This window comes from Lactuca virosa, chromosome 5 (assembly GCF_052849685.1).
Source record: "Lactuca virosa cultivar CGN04683 chromosome 5, Lactuca_virosa_CGN04683_v6, whole genome shotgun sequence".
NCBI classification, from domain to species: Eukaryota; Viridiplantae; Streptophyta; class Magnoliopsida; order Asterales; family Asteraceae; genus Lactuca; species Lactuca virosa.
The window spans coordinates 53,322,354-53,347,611 of NC_136430.1; the positions used below are offsets into that span (position 1 = coordinate 53,322,354).

The following is a 25,258-nucleotide window of genomic DNA, read 5'->3' on the forward strand; positions in this document are numbered from 1 at the left end:
CTTTATAAAATGTTTAATGTTTACATATTGATATTAAACTTTTTATTTTTAATAAACACATATAATACATGGGTCTCATACCTAATGGATTTCATATATCATTATTTATAAAAGTGAGAAGATAAGTAAGAACAAAAGATAAGTAAATATTCTAAAAAAATGTATTATATATAGGTTATATGTATTGTACAATTAAAAAAGGCAATGCATTTTTTAGTAATTATATTTGTAAAATTATTACAAACTAATTCTAGTTCTTGCCAAAAGACAAAAGGAACATTAGAAATATGCCATTTTAAGAGATTTACATATTTTACCAATAAAAAAGGTTATCTAAAATTATTCCTTTTGAAATTTTGTAAATGATAAAAATCTCTAAGGTGTTCTTTGTTTTTCAGAAAAATGTCAGCAATTATGTCTGAGGGCGGAAAATACATCTACGTCTGTGGAGCTTAGAAGTACGTTTGTTTTTAACAGTCTGCAGACGTCAAAACGTCTGTGTGTTAAAAGACTTGGACCAATGTCTTCGAACGGGAAGACCTTTTTTCGTAGACCTCTATATAAAAAAAAACTTAAACCTAAATTAGGTCGACACTTTATCCTTCAAAAAAAGAATGTCGCATTTCCAACAATCTGTTCTGAGACGTCTTCTCCGCGCGATCGCTTTTTATCCGAGTACCACCATCATCGTTCCTGTTCCTGCTCCCATCGCCGCCCACGGTAGTCTACTCCCATCGTTGTTTCTCTCTCTGCCAACAGCGCATCTGCCTTCGTCGGATGTTTTATCAGGTAATCAGAATTTTTTTTCTTTGGTATTGCTGCAAGTTCTTTGAATGTGTATGTGTATGATGTCATGATGATGTCTACATGTGTATGAGCTTTCTTTCGTCGCATCTACCTTCTTCCTTTGGCATTGTTGCAAGTTCAAATGTTGCCTTCCTTTGGTTGAAATCTAATTTTATACAAATTAGTAAACAAGCGGATGAAATTTTTTTAAACTATGTGAATTTTAGTTGAAATCTGAAGTTTCTATCGATGTGTATTATGTTTATTACTTACAACATGCTTGTATCAATGTTTATACTATTTTATGAACTTAAAATTTGTTTTTATGAACTTGAAATCTGTTTTTATGTAGATTACAATGATAGTTGCTACATGATAGATGTTTATACGAATCTTAATACATGATAGTTATTTAAGTTGTTTATATGAAGTTTGATATGTGTTTATAATTAATATGTAGCTTGTGTAAATAGGTGAGAAAACCCAATGGTCCCATGAACAATTAAAGTGTTTACTCGATACGTGCATCGAAGAAGTTAACAAGGTTGATAGAAAAAGTTTAAGCATGCACAAAGATTCATGGATTAAATTAGGAAGTGTTCTTAAAGAAAAATTTGGTATGGAATTGTCCCAAAAGCAAATGAAAAATACTTATGATAATCTATTGGATGAACTTATTTGAAAAACAAAACTAGAAATATGTATAACCCTCAATCAAACATGTTCAACTTAATGTCTGAATAGTGGGATGAATTTAAGATGGTATTTTTTTAAATTTCGGTGTGTGTGTGTGTAAAAATATAATATTTTTATATTATTGATAACAATTTTGGTTTAGGGTTACCCGAAGGCTGCAATACTGGAAACACATCCATTACCTTATCTAGAGCTTTGTGCATATTTGTTCGATGGAAGTAGTGCCACGGGTAATTTGAAGTGGACCTCAAGCCAAACAAGCAAAACAAGCCAAACAACCTAAACTATATCAGGAAATGGATCATCTTCTTGTCATGTCCAACCATTTTAGCTTATGGGCGCCTCTTTTTTTGCATTAGATGATGATGCCACTTCCCATTATACTAGTGAGCCTTTTCCCGATCCACCTTTTGTTGCTTCTCCACATAATAATAAGCCCAACAAGAGGGCTAAACCCTCAAATCCTAGAGCTACTAGTGGCTCACCTTCTACTCCTTCCGATTCCTCTTCTAAAACTTCTATCACTGCTGATGATGTAGCACTTGATATGCAAAAATCTCTACATCATTTGATGAAAGTGCCAATAGGGCCAACAATTCCTGAATGTTTAGATGGCTATGTTTTTATGATGATCGTTCATAATCAACGTTATGTGATTATCAAGCGTAGTTTTCAACACTCAAAGAAAACGATTCATAATTTTTTTTATGAAGTGTTGGATAAAATGATGTTATTCGCCAAAGATATGATAGTACTAACTACGTTTAATCCGAATCCAAACATTCCGGGACATAACAAGAGGCTACGACCGGTTTTTAAAGGAGCGGTTAGTGTACTTGATGACACTTTGATACATGCCATTGTCCCTACTATGAAACAAGATTTACATAGAGGTAAAGGAAAAGGTGATTGTTACCAAAACGTATTGGCAGTTTGTGACTTCAACATGATTTTTATGATTTTTATATTTATTGTGGCCGGATGGGAAGGGGTAGCACATGATTTTAGAATACTATCAGAAGCATTAGCAGATCGACATGCACCATTCTCATTTACACCGCCAGGTAAGTTTAAGGGTTTTAATTTTTTTATATCTTACTTTGAAAACTGATTATTTATTTGCATTTTTTACAAAAAATATTATCTTTGTGATGTTGCATATGCACATAATCGAGGATTTATGGCTCTCTATCATAATGTGATGTATTGGCTTGGAGATTTTCGTCAGAGACGTGCATTAATCTGTAAAGAAAAATTTAACCATGCACATGCAAAACTTCAGAACGTTATTGAACGTGTTTTTGGTGTCTTGAAAGCATGATTCCCTAAATTGAAGAGGATGACACCATTTCTGTTGGTTACACAAAGAAACATTACCATTGCATGTTTTGTGCTTCATATTTTTATAAGGAAAGAGGGATTGAATGATGAATACTTTGTTGGATATGATGAACCCAATGTCCCGTTTTGAAATAACAATGTGCTCGTTGATGATAATGAAGACGATGTTCCAACACATGGTACTACAACAGATTGTGAATATATGACTCAGTTACGGGATGAAATTGTTGAGCAGTTAATACGAAATATGGAATGAATTATTTTAAATATAATTGTAATTTTAAGACTAAAATTGTTATTGTAAGACTAAAATTATTGTGATTGTTATTTTAGTTTAGTGTTCTAAGACTTGAATTATTTAAATTTTGGGGTTGAAAAATCTAAGACTTGAATTATCTAAATCTCGATGTTGAAAAATTTAATTTATGTTTGTAAAACTAGTTTATTTAAATTCTAGTTTATTTCAACGGGCGTTAAAAAACAAATAGTATTCTTCTTGCTGACCGCAGATATTTTGTCCACCTCTTTTTATGCAAAGGCTTGCAAACGTGGTCCACAGACTGCAGCTGTTTTGACTCTGAAAAACAAATAGCACCTAAAGTTTTACTATTCAATGACATACAATTTTCCGCCCCTCAAAAATCAACTTATAATTTTTCTTTGTTTCAAAAAAAAAAAAAAACTCAATCTTGGCTTCAAACACAAAACAGAACAATAAAAAAAAAGTTTATTCCATTATAAAATTGATGACTTGTTTTCTGCCCAAAGACCACACACATACATTAAATTAAAAAGAAACACTCACAACATTCTACATCTTATATCACAATAACAACATAATTAATTTACACAAATAAGAAACCTCTCAAGCACTCAAAAGTTTTCAAGAAGAAGAGCTTTCACCAAGATTTGATGGACCAGGACTCGGTGTTTGCTTGATTTCTATCCCTTTTCCAACCGATCCTGGGCTCCTTCCACGTGGACTGTAAGTCTGCTGACGTGGACTATAAGTATGCTGCTGACTTGGACTGGTGTAAGTTTGCTGACGTGGACTATAAGCAGGCAGCATTTGTCGGGGAGTTTGGGTTGAACTTGTTATTTTTGGACTGTTGGAATGACGGATCTCTCCTCGGCTTCTTGTTATGATTCCATCAAGAACCTCTGCACTATCCATTTGGGATGTTCTTGATTGAGCATCATCATCCTGTAAAACACAACAAATTATATAAACAAAAGTAATTAGTAGGTTTCTTTATGCAAAATGCAAGAAGAAAGTTGAGTTAATTACACGAAATGCCATATTGTAGGTGGTGGGAGGGGCTTCTTCATATTCAGCAGCATCCAAATCTTGAAGATGTGCGCTTTTGAAAAGTTTTGGAAGCAAATATTGTCTTGCAGGAACAAGCAGCATGATCAAAAGTGGGAAAAGAACACTCGCAATTGGAATCCATGTTATGCCAAAACAAGCCAATAAGTAAACCGTTTGAAACAATGTGAACCAAGCAACTGTTTTGAATGGCACACTTTCTACAAAACTCGCATGATTTTCTTCCAACACCCTGACAATAAATGAAATAGCAACAGAATTAAAGATCTGAACTGAAAGTATATATATAACCATAGGGACTAAAGTTGTAATTTACTTAAAATATACAGGAACTACAAAACTTACTTGTATCTTCGACTTGGAGCAGTGAAAAGTAATAAGATTCGTTCCCAAAATTGATTACCAGGCAAGCTTTCAATCGCCATGAAAGCAAAGTAACCCCAAAGAACCGAAGTCGGAATCTTTTTAAGAACCGGCATCGCAGCCAGACAACCACCAACCATCACCGCTTGTAGCAGATTGCTCAGTCGTTGCTCCTTCACTTCAACGTGCAATAAATCATCGACATCTTTATCTACATCAAACACGCTTTCATCAACAGCTGCATCCATGTAACCACCACTCGACGCTTGTTGTATTGTAGATTCTTTTAGCTCTTTCAATCCCTAATGTTTAAAAGTTAAAACCCTAATTGAATTATTACACCCGATCGAATAATGCAATCTCAGATAATATTCTTTGAAGTAATTTCATTTACCAGAGTTGATGGATTCTGATATACGAGTGGAGTTTGCATTTCGTTGTATGCTTGTTGCATATTTCGGTATAATTCACCCAAGTTTGTATTTTGGCGTATGCTTCTTCGAGCTGTGGATACAAGTTTATTTCGTAGAAGCTGTTTCAACAAGACCAAAGCATATTGTAAACTACCATTAACAACTGGGTAAATTTTACGCATGAAATAGCAAGATACTTTCATTTTTTTCCCTTTTACAACATTGTACTTTGTAAAATCAACCCAATTATTATTATAATTATGTCATCCAAATCCAAATACAAAAACAATTTCACTGCTTCGATTGGGTAATAAGAAAAATGTTGTAATAGAAAGAAATGAGAGTAAACAAATAAATAAAAGTACATTGCTATTTTTTAATTTCAAAGTACCAAACATGATAATATAAACTACTTCCACCACAAAGAAAGTACAGACAATTGACTTTTGTGTGTCGAATAAGTTATTATTAATTTGAAAGTTACACAAAAATATATATATTTCGTGTAGAAAAAATCAATAAACAATTGAACTACGTAAAGAATATAACTATAAAAAAGAAAAGAATTGGAGTTTATGCTTATGCTTGAATCATAATGTCAAAAGTTGACTCTTTTAGCGGGGACAAAAGTGGACTCTTTTAGTTTTTAATATATATATATAAGTTTAAAAAAATAATAATAATAATAATAATGATCACATGTAAGTGTTTAAAGAAAGAAGAATGGCCTAGAGGTGGACAATATAGTTTAAAATATATTACAGACACATGCATGCGTATTCACAATCATACATCATCAATAGTTTGACCAATTAGTTTAAGAGGAAAAAGATATCTTATTTTTTTAGTTGAAAATGAAATAAATAATATTACCTGATGTTTTAGGGTGGCTAAGCTCTTTGTGTGCATTGGAGATTGTGGAATAACTCCATTGGCAGGAGGAATGCCAATTAGCCCACATAATAATGTCTGATACAAACAAACAAAAAAAAAGGAAGAATTATACATTTTGTAAATTGCATTAAGGTCATAATTAGCATTAAGGGTGTCTTACCAAAAAGCCTAAAAGAAGAAGGTCATAATGGTATGAAGGTGGCTTCTTTAAATTAAACTCATTTTGTTGTGCAAGTTGAGATGCAACACTGTGATCAAAATAGTAGAGAACTGCAATCATGGTGGCTGGAACAACAGCTCCAATGATATAAACAAGAGGAACATTCAACATATCCTGCAAACAGATTACAAATATCAAAAAACAAAAATTAAAATCTGTTTTTGTTCATGTAAAATTATAAGTAAAAAAAATAAATAAAAAGGCACCTTTGCAACAGTCCAATTTGTATAAGCACCATGAGACCATGGATTTGGACTATAAAGTCGCCTCGGTATTCCTTCCGGAACATTCTTAGTTGGTATGTATGAGACACCTGTCCAAATAACCACCATAAGAGGGACTCCATAATCCGCAATGAATCCCCTTAGCCATCCTTTTAAAACATAAAATCAAAAGAGTCAACAAAAGTCAACAAGCAAGACACTATTATGTGATTGTGAAATACCAAAAATGCCCACCCGTCCCGTAGCGCCATGACCTTGCTTTACGGCTTTTTAAAGAAGTTAAAAGAAGGCCAAAAGACAAAACCAATGCAAACATTCCGTTTCCAAAACGCCATGAAGGTTGAAATGCGGGTTGACTGGGATTTTGACTTTTTGGTATACCAAATTCCTCCACAACTCCCTACAAAATCACAATTAGGTTATTATGGTTTGATTGGAAAAAATAAAGTATTAGTGGTTTAAAGGTATTATACTCACTTTAATAGCTTGTTGCATAAAAAGCATTGCAATTAGAAGACCAAACAATTCACCAGCTATTCTTGTGAATCTATTGATAATAGAACATGCACCAAGAATAGACAGCAAAACCAACAGAAAAGCCGTCCACACACAGACCCTGTTTTCAAAATAAAAAACTTTATTAAATTTTTTTATTTTTTATTTTTATGACAAAAAATGTTGTCAAAATTACCATGCGGTCCATGCTAAGAAAAGAGGCTTTCCAAGGTCTTTTTGGTCTTTAGCAAACTTGAACATAAAAGTGTACATTAACACAGTTGGCTCAGCAACACCTAATATAAGAAGTGGTTGCCCTCCAACTATCGAGTGAATGATGCCACATATTGCTGTTGATGCTAAAGTTTGCACTGCTGTTAGGCTTCCCTCTGTATCACATCAATATTATAAATTCAACTTTTTAGCCTTATATTCACCATTTACACAAACTCACAATATCAAAAATCAAAATCACAAAACTTTACCAGTATCCCTTTCTAGCTGCTCCCCAAAAGATATAACTGGAATTGCTGAAGCAAAGAATATATATGTTGTTGGAGCCAAAATCCTAATTAAAAAAAAAAAAACATTATGTCTAAAAGCGTAAGAACAAAATATATGTCATAATAAACCCATAAGAAAATTCCATGGTTATGACTAAAATTACTAAAAGAATCACGAACCTGATACCAGCCCGGATGCCACCTGTCCAGTCTTGTTTGTAGCACAGTAATCTTCCTTTGAGATCGTTACTGATTCCACGGAAAGGAACAAATGTTTCTTCCATAAAGATACAATATTTTGGTTTTATATAGTTTCTTTTAATATATATATATATATATATATATATATATATACATATATATATATATATATGATGGTTTTTCTTCTTTATCGAAGAAAGAAAAGGCTTGAGAGGCTAAGAACACACCGATTCAAACGTGCATACAGAAGATATGTGTATAAATGGGCAGAAATACAAGGGATTTTGCTTCATCACTAAAAGTGTGATGATCGAAATATTTATATTTAGTCATCTGTGTGTTGTTATGTGATGAGTGATGATCCCCATGTAATCGATGAAAGTTGTAATATGTGCAATTGCTAATTACTATTACATCTTAGGGGGGTCAGTAAAGAATCAATGAGTATATATTGTTTGAATAATCAAAGAATCAAGTTATGAATGTGAAATAGAATACGTGTTACAGATATTAACGGAGTGAATTCATTGGTAGTCAATGAGTTGATAAATTAACGAAATAGCAAAGCACTCCCCATCTATAGAGATCGCTCGACTAACGGTTGACTTGATCAAACAGCAGATCCATCATCTTAATATACTTCTTTGATCAAGCAAAAAGAAAGGAATTTCATCAAACAGTTGGAATGCAGTGGAAATAACAAGAACAGTTACATGTTATGAACGTTGAAGAAAGAGACAAGTTTCAAGGTGAAAAAATGGAAGCCAGAGAAAAGATCAAAACTCTAACGAGTCCCCATTGACTAAAACAAGAATTTATATTAATTCAAGCGAATGGGTATCTCCAAAAACAGAGAAAGTTTGATTCTTGTGTGAAACTAACGAGAATTCATGGCTAAGATATGAAAACTTAGATTCAGACGAGAGTAGAGCAAGTGGGCATTAGCTAAACAGAGAGAACGATCCGAAAGAGTAGTAATCAATTTGCTGTTACATTATAATCACAAAAGAGAATCAAACCAGAAATTCAGCAGAAGAACATGCGCTTACGTAACCTTCAATTTACATGAAATTGGAAATGTAGCCAAATCGATTCAAAGAACAACACGAAGAGAAGAAGGCAGAGGGGATTGGGAGAGAAAAAGGAAGTCGTTTAGGCAAGAAACTATGCGAATATTAATGAGAGAGATAATTTGTGGTCAATGGTGAGTGAACATATAAATAAACACTTCGTCCTGCTTCTGTTCAAGAGAAAACAAACCCAACACGCATAATTTAGGAGATAGAAAGAGAAAGTATAAGAATTCAAGGGGGAAAGTTACGAATTTCGGTTAAAATTAGTAGCATAGTGTAACACTGTGATTGGAACGACATCATACAGCAATGGCGGTATAGAAATTGATGGGGGGAGGAAGTGCAAGGGGTCAAAATCATGATGCAACCGAAAGGTTTCAGTTATAACCATAGGAAAGGATACGTATGCCATATAACTTAGCCTAATTACAATTCAATCAATGGGCTATGCCTATTTGATGGTGGTTTTTGGAAATAATTATTTAATGTCAAATAATTAGATAAACAGTTATGATAAAATATTTACAAATTTACATAAATGGTTACTGTGATTTTTAGTTTTAATTTCATATAAAATGACTTTTAAAAGGCCCCGACAAACTCACACTGCCCACCCAACCTTCTTTAAAAAATAAAAAAATATTTGTCGAAATTAGTTTCTAAATATCTAAATATCATATTTATCGTTTATAAAATTTTATAATATCATATAGGTCATTCCTAAACATCAAAATTTCATATATGTTCTTCTTAAATATCAAAATATTATATATGACATTCTTAAATATAAAAATATCAATAATAATGTCTAAAATATCCTCAATCTACAACATGCCGATAATTAACAACAAAAAACTAAGCAATCAATGCATACCTTCCATGGAAATTGTTGAAGATGAAGCGTTTTGTTGTCAAGAGAGCGACATTACAACAATTTAGAAGTCACGTTCAATTATTATAGACGTAGGGATAATATGATTACATTTTTTAATTATTATAATAAATTCTAAGATATAAAAATTGATTATAAACTATTAAAAACATTGAAATTTTTTTTGGACAAATATGATATTTTGAATCTTTGTGAAGGGTAAATATGATATTTTGATGTTTAAGAATGATATATATAAAATTCTCCCAAAAAAATACATCAACTCCATGAGCAAAGCTTCTAAGACCATCTCCAACCCATCTTTATTTTTTTTTCCCTATAAACGATGTAAAAAATAAGGTAAACAACATTTCATCTCCAACTTTATTTCATTTTTTACTTTATTTTTTAAACCAAAAAATATATATCTAGTATATTCTATTTATATATATATATATATATATATATATATATATATATATGTTAAATTTTAATTAGTAGAAGGTTTGTATTTGAATATATATATAAGTATTTGAATATATATATATATATATATATATATATATATATATATATATTCAAATACAACCCTTCTACTAATTAAAATTTAACATATATATATATATATATATATATATATATATATATATATATATATATATATATCTTTTTCATTACAATTATATTAAATAAATAAGATTATATTTATAAAACACTTATAAATAAATATTATAAATGCAATTATATAAATATTACACAACTTTTATCTTTAATACGTTTATATCGAGCAAGAAATTGTTGGAATTGACTATCTTCATTTCATCATCATTTCAACCTCTATCAATGGTACTTCTCTTGTAGCTCCAATTGATGCATTAAGATCACGTTCATCCTTGATAAGCTTTTGTAATATACGTTATCGTGTTTAATAGCATATGTTATCTTGTTTGTGATATATATTTTAATTATAAGTTTTTGTAAAAACGTTATCGTGTTTTAAAATTTCAATATGTATTTAAAATTTTATATAAATTTGATACACAAAAAACAAACTTTATATTTATAATTAATTAATATAATTTAATATATAACAAAATATTATAAATATTAAACATTCCATTTAAATTATAATTAGATAAAAATAACTAGAAATGTATAGAATAAGAAGAGAATGACTAAAATCAACAACTCAAACTTCAATTTCATTTTTTGATAAATGAATAGTGTTCCTCCATATTTGGTGGAATACTATTAATCTCTACCAAAATAGACATAGAAATAGAGTACGGTTGGAGGAAAATGTAAGGAAATGGAGTTTGATGGTGAGTTGGAGATGCTCTAACTTAACTCTTAACCTCTACAAATCAAGCCTTAGAAATCCAAATCTAAAAACAACTTGTGGATTGCAAACCCAACCTAAACACAAAATACAACTAGATAGTATCCCAAAGTGTTCGAGAACTCTTTAAGGAGGAAAAACATGTCTACGTAAAAAAATATATCCTCCGAGTCTGATGTGTTGCCTTGTGTTTATCTCTCATCCTCTCCTTGAAGTTGATATGCATATTCAAATGAGAAAAAAAATGATAAATAAGATCGAACACATCGATAAAGTAGATAAATTAGTTTTCTACTTTTTTTTTTGTTTTATTTTATAAAAATATATCAATACTTATAAATTCTAATCGCATTTGATTTATTTTAGGAGATGTGGAAAAAATATAAAATCTTGTGGTATCTTGAAAGTGTGAGGTCTATGTGAAAAAAAACTCGTAAAAATAGTAGTTGGTCATTTTTATATGTATTTTGTTGGTCAAACTATTCTTCTTTGAAATACAAAGTTCATTAAATATAACTTGTATGGTTTTCCTTATCAATAAGTTTGGAAACTTTGGTTTGATTGTTTCCTAAGAAAAATGGTTTCGACAAGAAATATGTCATGTGTGCATAAAATGTTCATAACCATCTTTAATTTGTTTACATGTTTGCTAGAATGAAACTATTTTGGGAATATAAAAATGATTTTTTTTGTTCAATTACCATGGTAATTATGGTATGCCATTGATAAGAAAGAAAGATTTTGATTTTTACCTCTTTCAAGTGTCAACTATGAAAATAGAAAATCAATGAGAGTACGGAATTACTTCGATATCAAATAATTATTTTGTTATTTATAGTATTAACTTATTAAAATAATAATTTGGGTAAATATGATATTTAGAAATTTTATATATATATATATATATATATATATATATATATAAAATATGTTAAACTTAGATTTATAAGAGTTTATAATATTGATAAAAATTCGATTAGATTATATTAGTTTCGAAAGTTAAAAATCCAAATAGATTGGATGGGTTCTTAGATGAACCTAAAAATCCAATAAATAACCGAACCAAAGTTCATCTAATTGGATGTCTAATATTATCATCCAGTAAATATCCAATGTTATATCTAATTACCATAATTGAACTTTGAAGTTTAAACGTTTTTTTTTTCTATTATAGGTTGAACTTTTGACATTGGTCGTTGAAGTGTCGTTTTATATAGCCCATGCGATGAGAGTCTAATGGTTGGGGATTTAAATTCAGCACAATACGTCTAGGGTTCAAACTCTCAAACTCTGACACATCCAAAATATTGTTAGTGTTCCGCGATTGACCTCACATATAAATTTTGGGACGGATTGACGTGAGATGCTCATGTTGTAAGGTTTACCATTTTTAAAGTGTCGTTTATTGTCTTTTTTACCATAACTATGTGTGCTTTTAGTTTTATTTATCATAATTATATTTGGTTGTTAATGGATAGAAACTATATTAGAATTAGTTAGATAATAATGGATAATCAATCATATATATATATATATATATATATATATATATATATATATATGGAAAAGTTCAATAGAGAACCATAATTATTGGTTCTTCAAATAATCAAATCTTTTTTTCAATTTCTAGAGCTTATTCTTTATCGAAAAAAAAATCTAAAAATATCTAAATTCATATATTAATATTGTGAATGTGAAAAATATTTTTCGGATTCACATTGTGAATTTCCAAAGATTCACATTGTGAATTTGACGTAAAAAAAAAAATTTGAATTTGATATCATTGGAAAAATGATAAAAAGTTATGAATTTATGTATTTTTAGTTTTTTTTGATAAAAAATAAGTTCTAAAAGTTGAAAAAAAGATTGGTTCCTTGATTAATTATGGTTATCTATTGAACCTCACCCTATATATATATATATATATATATATATATATATATATATATATATATATATATATATATGATAAAATCATTCAAATTTAATATTCAATTTGATCAACATGGTTTTGTTGTATATAACGAATTTGATTGGATTATTAGTTGACAAAATCCAATATCCAATGTATTTCAATTTATGAACACCCCTACCACTACCGACACCATCATCGCCACCGTCTTTATCATCTACACATCAATGTGGTTAATACGTTTATGTAAATATGATTTGTTTGTTTAATATTATCCATGATCATGTGATTTAGTATTATTTATAGATTTTATATATTTTAAATAACAAACTATCTTTTCTTTTAACACTGCAACCTTCTAATATATATCTTATATAAATGTTGAAAAAAATGAAGACGTTTTATTTGTTAAATACAAACGACATATTAATGTTAAACAAATAATAAATGTAACCTTCTTGGAAAACCAAACTATTGTCAAATTGGCGTTCTGATCGAGATGAGAGATTTGGAGAGAGATACACATTCATATTTGGAAGGAAGATTTGTTCGATATATACAAACAAGACGCTTTCCTTAAAATTTATGGGTTAAGGAACAAAAATTCATTAATATGATAAAAAAAGAAAAATAATAATAATAAATATGAGCCATCTTGGATAAAAGGTGGAGGGAGCTCCGGCATGGAGGCCGGAGGGTGGATGAAACCACATGTGGTTTGGAAATAGGTGGCTTCCTTTCTGATTATTGTATAAATCGATGATGATTGTGAGGGATATTTTAGGAACAAATTACGGGGGTATGTTTTTGTGTGTTTTGAACGGTTAATATCGTTATGATAAAAGTATTCAAACTCGAAATGAAGAAACAGAAACAAAAACAATTCAAAATGTCTATATATAAATTATAGAGTTATAAAACAGAAAACATACTTGGATGATATAAATTATAGCGTTATAAAACATAAAATATACTTGGATGTGATATATACAAAGATTACAACCACCATAGTGTGTAGAGAGAGGCATGTCTGGCAACATTATAAGATAGAAATTTATAGGGTATAAATATTTTTAGAGGATATAACAATCTATTAAAGATATAATTTTGAATTTGTCGAACCAATACAATGTCTCCATGGTTACTTCTTAGAGTAAATTATACAAATCGTCCATTGTGCAGGCGTCAAAAAACGCGTTCAGTCCATATTCTCAAAAATTAACTCGGACCATTCCTCGTTTGATTTAAACTTGTACGTTTCATCGTTTGTTAGTTTAAATTTACACGATTCATCATTTGCTGGACATAAAATGATTATATTACCCTTACTAGTTTATTTTGTATTTATAAAAAACACAAAATAAATTCCAACCCTTTGTTTCATATTTATTAATAATTTTTAAATAATTAAACATATCACCCTTACCCACCCCCACCCCCATTTAGCTGTAAGTATCATAAATCTCCCTTCCCGTTTCTCTATCTTCATCTGAAAACCTTATCTCCCCTATGAAGTTAAAATCCGGCCATCGGAGGTACATCTAAAGTCATCGTCGTCCCTTTCACACCATCGGTTTCGTCCCATGCAAGTAATTGTCGCCATCGCCTCCAATCCGCCATTGTCGCATCCTCACATGTGAGCTGCCACTGATATCCATCAGCTAGGGTTTCGTCATATGTGTGCCGCCATCAATATCGGTTATGGTTTCGACAGGTCAAGATTGATTTTTGCCTCCGTCGTGGCTGAGATGTGGAGACCGTCGACTATCGACACCACCACCGAGACGTGAAAGCCACCATTATCCCTAGGGTTTCAGATCGTATCTCCATAATCGTAATTGAAGTCGGCGTGAAGGTGATGGTTGGATGATGGCAGGTGCAAGGTGGAAAAGACGATGAGCAGTGTAGAGGTTGATTCATATACGAGGAAGAATACATGTGCAAGGTTTTCAGATTATGTGATAACCGACAAGCTTCTGGTCAAGTCAAAGTCAAGTCAAGGTCAACATGTCAATCTGGTCAACTCAACTAGTGTTTATATGTTAGGGATTTCTTTATGTTTACTAATGTATAACTATAAATCCTAATGCAAAGCAACACGAAAGTTTCAAATGTTCAAGATTTAAAACCCTAATCTGATTGAGGGAAGTAACGGCTCTATAAAATACTATTAAGTGCCCTTCGGGGGTGTATAACACTCAAAATAGGAGGTAACTAAGCTTACGGTCTTTGAACTACGAAGAAAAACATTAATAAAGACTCCCGGCAAAGTCTCTCTCAATCTCTTCCATTGTATCTCTCTCTCTCCCAAGTCTCTCCGAAATCTCTCCAAGCATATGAAATCTCTCCCAAATCTCTCCAAGCATATGAAATCTCTCCCAAATCTCTCCAAGTATGTGAAATCTCTCCCAAATCTCTCCAAAAATATGAAATATCTCCCAAATCTCTCCAAGCATGTGAAATCTCTCCCAAATCTCTCCAAGTATGTGAAATCTCTCCCAAATCTCTTCAAGAATATGAAATCTCTCCCAAATCTCTCCAAGGATGTGGAATCTATCCCAAATCTCTCCAAGTATGTGAAATCTCTCCCAAATCTCTCCAAGAATATGAAATCTCTCTCAAATCTCTCCAAGTATGTGGAATCTCTCCCAAATCTCTCTATGTACCTTCCTCAGTCGAAAAAAGCCCAAAACCAGAAGAGAAAACCCAAAAGGACCCTCTTGGTCCGAAACTCTCTTGGTCCTGAACCTCTTGTCCGGAACCCTCTTGGTCCGGAATCCTCTTAGTCCTGAATCTCTTGTCCGGAACCCTCTTGGTCCGGAACCCTCCTGGTCCGGAACCCTCTTAGTCCGGAATGTCTTCTAAGGAATCCAAGGGGAAATCGCATCTCGGAAGCCTCTCATCCGGACCACCCATTCCGGAATCTCGCAGCTCCGGAATCCTTTTGCCTCGCCTCGCCTCGCTTCGGAAACTCCTGGCCGGACCGGACCGCTGATTCGCACCTGACTCCGGATCCGAGAAGAGCACTCCGGAAATGTGAGACTAACTTCAGACCGCACCTGTTGACTCCGGAATTTGCTTATTGGCTCCGGAACTTCTTTAAGTGCTTCGGACCCTCGCAGGAACAAGCCTCCACTCCGGATTTTTGTCATTTTCCGACTTTTTCATCATTTTAAGGCATTTTGACGTCGGAAATCACACCAAACTCATATTTTTCATATCTTAGACCCCTTAAACCCCTATTTTATGCCAAAATTAATTATAAAATAAAACCTAAGATTTTTTTTAGGATTCTAAGAAGATAAGGGGTTTGACTTTGTGATGTGATGTAAATCCTTCATTTTCCTATGCAAATCTCAGTAAAACATGTATTATCCAAAGAGAACTAAGCCTTCTACACCAGTCCTCCAAGCAAAGGTCAAGTCACTCCTTATCCCCTCCTTCTTAGTACATGAACTCCATTTTTCCTTCCCATATCCCACTCCTCATTCCTCACATCCAACAACTCCTAAGTGAGCTCTCAACTCATTCAAGCTTCAAATCCCACTCCTTCAAGGAAGATTCCCAGGTTGTTGTAAGTATCTCATCTTCCTTAGTGATTCTTCATATTAGTACTAAGACTTCCTTATATTTACACATAGAATTATTCTTGGGATATTCTAGAGTTAAAGAACCTTTCAAGTGTTGAAACTTGGAAACTCCTCATCATCTCTTCAAATCACCCAGCAAGTTAACCAAGGTGAGCTTCATACCCCACCTCTTTCTAAGTTTTTAATGTTTTTGGGGGAGAATACAAGTAAACTCTTGTTCTAAATTCTTGGATAATTACATGTACTGTGTGTTTGGGGTGTGTGTTGAAATATTATTATTTTATTATAACTTTCCATGAACGTGAGAATTCACGAATCTCATGAAATATAAATAATATTTTAAATACCACATAAAGAATACTTGTTTACAAAAAAGCCTCCCAAGTTTTTGGGTGTGTCCAGTATACTCCCTTTATCCATGCCTTCATATCTAGAAATAAAAAGTTTTTGAAATAGACCTTGAAATGTTAATATTATTTCTAGAATTTTCGAAAATTGTAACCTTATGTTCTATTAAGGACTATTTGCAAACTGTTAGGAATTATTTATAAATATTTGATATAAATAATTTCATTAAGAAAATGTACAAATAGAGCCTTTATGACAGAAAAATTTGCATGTCATAAAGCTACTGTCATGAGTGCACACAAGTCATAGTTTACATAAATCATAAATTGACACCTTCCGACAAATGGGATCTCACTTAGTAAATTTATAAACAGAAGAGCCATTTACCGACTTCTCTAATATTAGGTCGATCGATAAATATGCAAAACGAATTATTTTCAACAAACGAAACGAAACGAAATATCTAGTCAACGAGTACAACTACTATTATTTAATTAATAAATAATAGATTTCACGATTGTTCAAAATTTTGTTGGTATTCTAGTCAGACAATCTTCACAGTACATATATTTATATATAATAGTGTACGCCTAAAGTCCTGTAAGAGTTATAACCAGAGTCTCCTGGAGGGGGAACGAGAATTTGTGTATGGATCTATACGGGGTTGACACTCCGCACCTTCGCTGTTCGCTACAGCTAGACCGACCAGTCTAGGGTGACAAATGTCTTAAACGAAACCGACGCCTGAAGAACATCATAATGGGCACTCCGTCATATTAGTATGGTTATAACGACTCACTAGAATATATCAGAAATGCATTTTTTCACAGATTTCACTTTTGGTTTACAAACAACTATGTTTTGATTTGTTCAAATGAAACTTTTCTACACAAGTGTTATGGTTTTCAAAGCTACTATTTTATACATCAGAAAATATAGGATTTTCTGGGGGAAACAATTATATACGATTTCAAAAACGACTAACTAAGACGCACATGCAACTATACGCGAGTTGAAACAAGACATACAACCATTTGATAAGAATATATTGGATTTTCTGGATTTCTAAACTATCATCAAAGTTTTATACAAAAATGCTTATGAACTCACCAACATATTTTAAGTTGACGCTTTTCAAACGACTTGTATTTTCAGGAAACCAATAAGCAGGTTGTGGATCGCGGACTCAATATTGTTTGCTATATTTTGGATTTGCTTACTGATGTCTCTTTTGTGTAAAATTTGAGAACATGGACATGATGTAAAACAATGTAAGCTTACTATATTGATGTATGATGTTTGGATTTGCTATGTTTCAATTATATACAATTGTTATGATACTGCACAATGACGTCACTCGCCTCCGAACTTTTCCGCCGTTCTGGCCCGGGGGTGTGACAGATTGGTATTAGAGCATTGTTTATAGTGAACTAGTATATCTAGACATACAAGATATACAACTATAAATACAATGGGACTAAAACACTCTGACTAAAAGTATACATACTTGCTAAGGCTGTATCATAACAAGAACAAAACAAAAGTTTTTTTTTTAAGAGTTAGACATCACAGTTAAACCCGGGCAGTTATGTAATCGTATTAGGGTAAATATAGCATGATCAACTATATTTATTCAGAATACGACTAACATGTGCTTGGGAGTGATCATGGTGGCTAATGAACTAGAACCTTACCAAATCTAAGTTCAAAAGTTGTAAGGAACCAAACCTAAACAATTAAAATACTATAGGAGTATTTTGACATTCTATCTATTTTCTCGTACTCATATATTTTTGCACATACGACATGGCAGGCTTTCACCTCCCCAGAGACCCTTACTTTCCCAATCAGGGGAATGGAGGTTGGATTGAGGAAGACCCAGAAGAAGACCCCGAGGAACCCATAGAGGATCCCGAAGAACCGATAGAGCTTGAAGAAGAGGACATCGATGAAGAAGTTGTGGAAGATAACGAGGAAGAGGTTGAGGAGGACGAGGAATCTGACGTAGAGTCTGAAGTTATCAACCCTCTCTACATGTCAAGAGTACCACCACATAGCATGGGCTACAATGGCCCTACACCTCCTTGGGCTGACGATATCGAGAGATGGGGCCGACGCTAGGGTCAGCAACCGCCATTTGGGATGAACCGAGGTTACTACAACCTCTAGCATGGAGGACCAGTGGATCACACGCTCCCTGTCGTGGTCAGACGTATTAGGGACATCGGTGACCAGGCTTAAGTGACCACCGACCGGGTAATGTAGATGTTGGCAGCTATGCAGGTTACAGATGCTCGAACGCGATACCTAGAGCGAGACTTCTAACCAATGGAACGGCTCATAGAAGATCTTGCCACTGCACGAGCGGAGGTCAGAGAATATCAGGAGAGACACACCGCACTGGAGGAGCATGTGCGGATCATCGAGCATAGGTTAGCCGAACTTCAGGGCGCGTCTACCTCATCATCAGCACCACAGGGCCCTACTCGTTGCGACTAGTATTTGTTTATTTGCTACTGTATCGGTTTTCCTTTGTGCACTTCCCTATGTATTATCGATGACATGATTAAGTGATTACACTACTCATGGAGTCGTTACTCTGTTAGATTTTATTGCACTTCATGTACTTGTATGCCTTATAGAGGCAAATTTTCATGTACGCAAGGAATTATTATCAATGAAAAATGGATATATATGATGCGTTATTTGTGATGTGCTCTATTACTATTGTTTCATGTTAATTTTATGTCCACACTTGCTTATATGCAACCAAATCACCGATGCTATTCTATAAAATCGTGAAATAAAATACCTTGGATACTCATTGTCCTTCTGATCCATGACAGAAAGATGCCGAGGAGATCAACCCGTAGGAATAAAAACAAACCACCATCGCCGCCCCTGCCAGAAATGAACTCTGCGGCTTTCCACGCGGCAGTCTCAGCTGCAGTAACAGCAACTCTAGCCCACATCCAAGCCGGAAATAATGGTGGTGGATAAGGCCAAGGGACAGGAAGCTCCCATCACGGGATGAATCAAGGGCCCGTAAAGGCCTGTACCTACAAGGATTTTTCTAATGCGAAACCCCACACATTCAATGGGACTGGAGGAGTCATAGCTTTGAAGTGATGGATCGAGAATGTAGACTTAGTGTTCGAGATATGTGAATGTCCGGAAGGGAGTAAAGTCAAATTCGCGGCCTGCACTTTCATCGACCGGGCACTGTCATGGTGGAACGGTCATATCGAAGCCATGACACTTCCCGTTGCAAACGCTATGTCCTGGGAAGAACTCAAAGAAATGTTAATTGCCGAGTACTGCCCCCGAGGAGAAATTCAAAAGCTCGAGCAAGAACTATGGAACCTTACGGTGCAGAACTCGGACATTGACGCGTACATCTCAAGGTTTAACGAACTATCCCTTCTGTGTCCTGGTATGATTACGTCTGAGGGAAAGAAGGTCGAAAGATTCATCTTGTAACATCCGGATTCCCAGGTATTCTATGATGTTCATTTATTTTGAGTTTTGAGGAGGGACTCGACGAGTCGATGCCTAGACTCGTCGAGTAGGATCGCGATTTGCTGACTGGATTAATGAAGGGACTCGACAAGTCGATGGGTGGACTCGACGAGTCCGCGCTGTGGACAGAAACCCTAAATTTGCGGTCCTGAGACCTATTTAAAGGACCTTATAGCCCTCATTTGCGGCTACCAGTCCAGAGAGAGAAACCCTAGAGAGCTTGAACGAGTTGTGTGAGAGAGGAAGCCATTTTAACCCCTTTTGGTGTTGTTTTTCAAAGAAGAAGGTGTTTTCAGCAAGAGGAGGTCAAGGGGATTGCTATTCTGTGGATTTCCAGCTTGGATCTGCAACTTTGAGGTAGTAAATCGACCCCTTTCTCTGTTTGGTTTAAGATCCTTGAATGTTAGGGTTTTCTATACCCTTTATTGGCTTGAAATGTTGAGTATGATGTCCCTTTGAGTGCTAGACTCTGGATCTAGACCTCTAGAGGTCCAGAGGACCTTATCCATTCTGCTTTATGTTGGTTCATGGAGGGAATGAGACTATGTTGCCATTTTAGAAGCCATTTCACCAAGGAAAGCCTTGTGTGCGTTGCATGAATGTGAAGACTGAAACTTTACGTGATTATCGTGGTTGGGAAGGTCAGATCTATAGGTTAGAGAAGCAGATCTGACCTCAGAAGGTCATTTGAGTGTTGCCATGGAAGTAACTCGCCGAGTGCATAAGTGGACTCGATGAGTCGAGTCGGGGTTGCCCCGCGATTCGTGACAGGCGTAACTCGTCGAGTGAAGGGATGACTCGACGTGCCAAGTGAGGCTAGAAGGATTCAGAGGATCCGTATGGACTCGCCGAGTCGCCCGTGTGCACTCGACGAGTCGGGTCAAAGTTTGACCGTTGACTTCAGTTGACCTTAGGGTTTTGGTCAAACTGATTCAAGAGAGTTCTGGGAGGGGTAGAATGGTCTTCTATCCATCATTAGAGATGAGTTTATGAGAGAGTATTGATTAGGAATGTTATTCTGTTGATAGGAGGAGGCTAGATCGGGTATCCGAACACGGGAGGTTATCCGATATCGTACGAGGTGAGTCTTCTCACTATACTGTACCTGGAATGGTACCTATGTGTGACCGGAAGGTCTTGTATGCTATGAGGTGTATGTGCTGTATGCTGTTATGTGATATGTATGTGTTATGTATGTTATGAATGAGAAGGACCGGAAGGTCATTATGATGCGGACCGGAAGGTCATTATGATATGGACGGGAAGGTCATTACGGGTAGGACCGGAAGGTCTACCGGGGTTGTGGGGCAAAATTCCCTGAGACACAGAGACCGGAAGGTCTTATAGCCTTGAGTGGCGTATGTGCGTGTGTGGCATTTTGGGGAACTCACTAAACATTTATGCTTACAGTTGTTATGTTATGTGTTTTTGGTACTAGCGAGGATCGCGGGAAGGCGCCGGCATGATCCGTACACACTTATGGAGTTTATGTTTTGAGATTCTGGGATATGTTTGTTACGACAACATTGGATACATTATGTTTTGATGTTATTGTGTGACTGAAAGTATGATTAAAAATGAAAAATTGTTTTGAAAATTTACGTTCTTACAAGTTGGTATCAGAGCCTTGGTTTGAGAGATTCGGATGCACCTTCGGGTGTATTTGAACTCAAACTGAGGATTTGAGGAAGTTTTTCATAAAATAAACAATTTTTCAAAAAGTAAAAGGATTTGAGAAAAACAGAAGGAAGCAGTGTGTACGATCAGCCAGCGCCCGAACGGTGATTTCCCAAAATACCCTTACATTATGTGTTATGAGATATGTTATGATATGATATGCATGCTAGAGTAGGCTTGGTATTCATATTAGGACTAGAGTGGCCTGATTTGTGATGCCTTAGCCTAGGAAGAATTCTGTTGCTATGTGATGCTTGAGAGTGAGTAGGTAGCAGTGAGGAGCTGATGAGAGGTCTACCGGAGGGTAGCCTGTGCCAGTGAGATGTAGAGTACTTGTGATCTGGGATCCTAGGAGGAGGACTTGGGGTGAATACTGATGCGGTGTGGACGGTATTATAGGGCCCGTACTACTGAAGACACCGGATCAGTGCGCAGTCCAAGTAAGAATCCTTAGGGTACTAAGGAACAAGTAGAGCTGAGTTATCGAGTGCGAGTATGCTCGAGCGAGTCTCTGATATTTTATGTTGTATTTCAGAGACATCATGGTTGGAACGTGCCACAGACCTGAGATGAGCCGCGTGAGCGACGAGGAGCTTCGTCAGATGATCCACGACGAGATGGCTGCGGCGATCCGGGCCGAGATTCCGGAGATGTTTGGGTCTATCAAGATCACATTGATTGAGACCTTTGATGAGCGGTACGCAGCGGTTACTGAGGCTGCGGCTGCTGCAACTACTGCGGCTGTGGCTGCTGCTAGACCTCAGGGGGGTGACTCATTGCTGTTCCGAGAGTTCAGCAACCCGAAGCCACCAGATTTTGATGGGACGCAGGGTCCGATTGCTGCGATGAGGTGGATTTCTGATATCGAGGGATGCTTCTACACCTGTTCGTGTCCGGAGCATCTGAGGGTTCGGTTTGCACTGAACTAGCTTCGCTTGGGGGCGAAGGATTGGTGGAAGTTCGTGACGGCGAGCTTCACTCTTGCAGAGATCTCAGAGGTGACCTGAGAGAGGTTCACCACCATGTTCAGAGACGAGTATGTTCCCCCGGTGCAGAGGGAATGGTTGGCACAGGAGTTTTTGTCCCTCAAACAGGGGACGGAGTCAGTGACCGTGATCACACGGATGTTCCATGAGAGGGCGTTGTTTTGCCTTGAGCACGTGTCGTCTGAGCAGGCACGCATGAGTCAGTACTTGAGCATTTTGAGGAGGGATATCAGGGAGTTCGTGGCGAACTCGTCATACCGGACATTTGCTGAGCTCCAGGCAAATGCCCAGAGGAGGGAGATTGAGCTGGAGACTCAGGCCAGGGAGGAGGCCGAGTCTCAGAGTAGGGACAGGCGACCGGTGCAGGCGCAGCCGGCTGCCAAGCGGACAAAGTCCGCTGATACGAGGTCTGGAGGCCAGAAGGGCCGCACTTGTGGGAATTGTGGCAAGGGACATGATGGGGTCTGTCGATCAGGTGCTTGCTACAAATGTGGCAAAGAGGGGAATATCGCGAAGGATTGCCCCAAGGGATTCATGGTTTGCTTTCACTGCAGCCAGAATAGTCATCGGAAGGTTGAGTGCCCGCAGTTACATCAGGGATCAGCACAGGGATCTGCACCTGCTGCTAGAGCTACCGAGGTTCGGCCAGTGAAGGCCGAGGCACCGAAGGCTCGCGGGAGAGCCTTCCAGTTGACAGCGGAGGAGGTCCGCACAGCGTCCGATGTTGTGGCTGGTATGTATTCTTTATTTATTTATGTCGGGTTGAGATATTGTGCTTATATTATTATATGCGTAGGTACTTTTGTTGTGAGTTCTATACCTGCCTTAGTGTTATTTGACTCGGGTGCGAGTCGATCATTTGTGTCGATAGCGTTTAGTCGGCACATCAGTATTCGGCGAGAGGCGTTGAGTCGACCTCTACGACTTTCCATAGTTGACGAGCGAGCGGTGTATGCTACGGATGTGATTCGAGGATGTGTACTCGAGATCATCGGTGTTGAGTTCCCGATAGATCTGGTCCCGATAGCGATGGGGGACGTGTGTGTCATAGTGGGTATGGATTGGTTGAGCCGATTTGGGGCTGTTATAGACTGTGAGCGACAGTTGGTGACGATACTAGACCCTAGTGGGGGAGTACTTACGGTGTACGGCGAGGGTACCCGTTCTGGTTCAGCATTTTGTTCGGCTGTTAGAGCGAGGCGGAGCCTACAGCAGGGCTGTAGCGGGTTTGTGGCATATGTGATGGATTCACGAGTGGCCGCCGAGGGGTCAGGTTCGGTTAGTGATGTACCAATAGTGCGTGAGTTCCCAGATGTATTTCCTGAGGAGTTGTTGGGCGTGCCTCCCGAGAGGCAGGTGGAGTTTCACATCGATTTGATTCCGGAGGCAGCGCCTATCGTCAAGGCGCCTTATCGCTTTGCGCCGCCTGAGATGCAGGAGTTATCCTCGCAGCTTCAGGAGCTGCTGGGGAAGGGGTTTATTCGACCGAGTAGCTCACCATGGGGAGCGCCGATCCTTTTTGTCAAGAAAAAGGATGGTTCACACTGGATGTGCATTGATTACCGGGAGTTGAACAAGTTGACGGTCAAGAACCGTTACCCCTTACCGAGGATCGATGATCTGTTCGATCAGTTGCAGGGAGCGTCTTGGTTCTCCAAGGTAGATTTGAGGTCTGGATATCATCAGATGAGAGTGCGGGAGGAGGATATCCAGAAGACGGCGTTCAGGACTCGTTATGGGCATTACGAGTTCGTGGTGATGCCTTTTGGGCTCACCAATGCACCGGCAGCGTTCATGGATCTCATGAACAGGGTGTGCAGACCGATGTTGGATCGATCGGTGATCGTGTTCATTGATGATATTCTAGTGTATTCGAGGTCCCGAGAGCAGCACGAGGAGCATTTGAGGGAGATCCTCGGAGTTTTGAGATCGGAGAGGCTGTACGCCAAATTCTCCAAGTGTGATTTCTGGTTGCGAGAGGTCCAGTTCTTGGGGCATCTCGTCAATCAGAAGGGGATATTGGTCGATCCGGCCAAGATTGAGGCGGTGATGAGTTGGGAGGTGCCGAGATCTCCCACCGAGATCAGGAGTTTTCTTATCAAGGATTTCTCCAAGATCGCCGTGCCTCTCACCAGGTTGATCCGGAAGGGCGTTACTTTTTCGTGGGGTCCGGAGCAGCAGACCTCATTTGATACTCTTCGCCTGAGGTTGTGCGAAGCCCCAGTGTTATCCCTTCCAGAGGGAATGGAGGATTTTGTGGTGTACTGCGACGCATCGATATCGGGGTTGGGTGCGGTGCTTATGTAGAGAGGGCATGTGATAGCGTATGCATCGAGGCAGCTGAAGCCTCATGAGACGAGGTATCCCACCCACGATCTGGAGTTGGGGGCAGTGGTGTTCGCCCTCTAGATCTGGCGTCATTATTTGTATGGGGTTCGGTGTACCATATACACGGACCACAAGAGTTTGAAGTACCTGAT

General features: G+C 36.6%; 1 protein-coding gene across 1 annotated transcript; it reads right to left on the minus strand.

Annotated features, from left to right (window-relative positions):
• Nucleotides 1–3,532: 3,532 nt before the first annotated feature.
• On the minus strand, nucleotides 3,533–8,834 carry LOC145113473 (putative boron transporter 2). Its single transcript, XM_079049559.1, has 12 exons — nucleotides 7,443–8,834; nucleotides 7,245–7,327; nucleotides 6,956–7,148; nucleotides 6,742–6,880; nucleotides 6,499–6,664; nucleotides 6,247–6,413; nucleotides 5,981–6,154; nucleotides 5,800–5,895; nucleotides 4,908–5,045; nucleotides 4,496–4,815; nucleotides 4,112–4,382; nucleotides 3,533–4,027 (listed from the first exon to the last, which is right to left on the minus strand). The coding sequence occupies exons 1-12, from the start codon at nucleotides 7,544–7,546 to the stop codon at nucleotides 3,707–3,709; spliced, it is 2,172 nt and encodes a 723-aa protein (XP_078905685.1). The 5' UTR covers nucleotides 7,547–8,834; the 3' UTR covers nucleotides 3,533–3,706.
• Nucleotides 8,835–25,258: the final 16,424 nt, after the last annotated feature.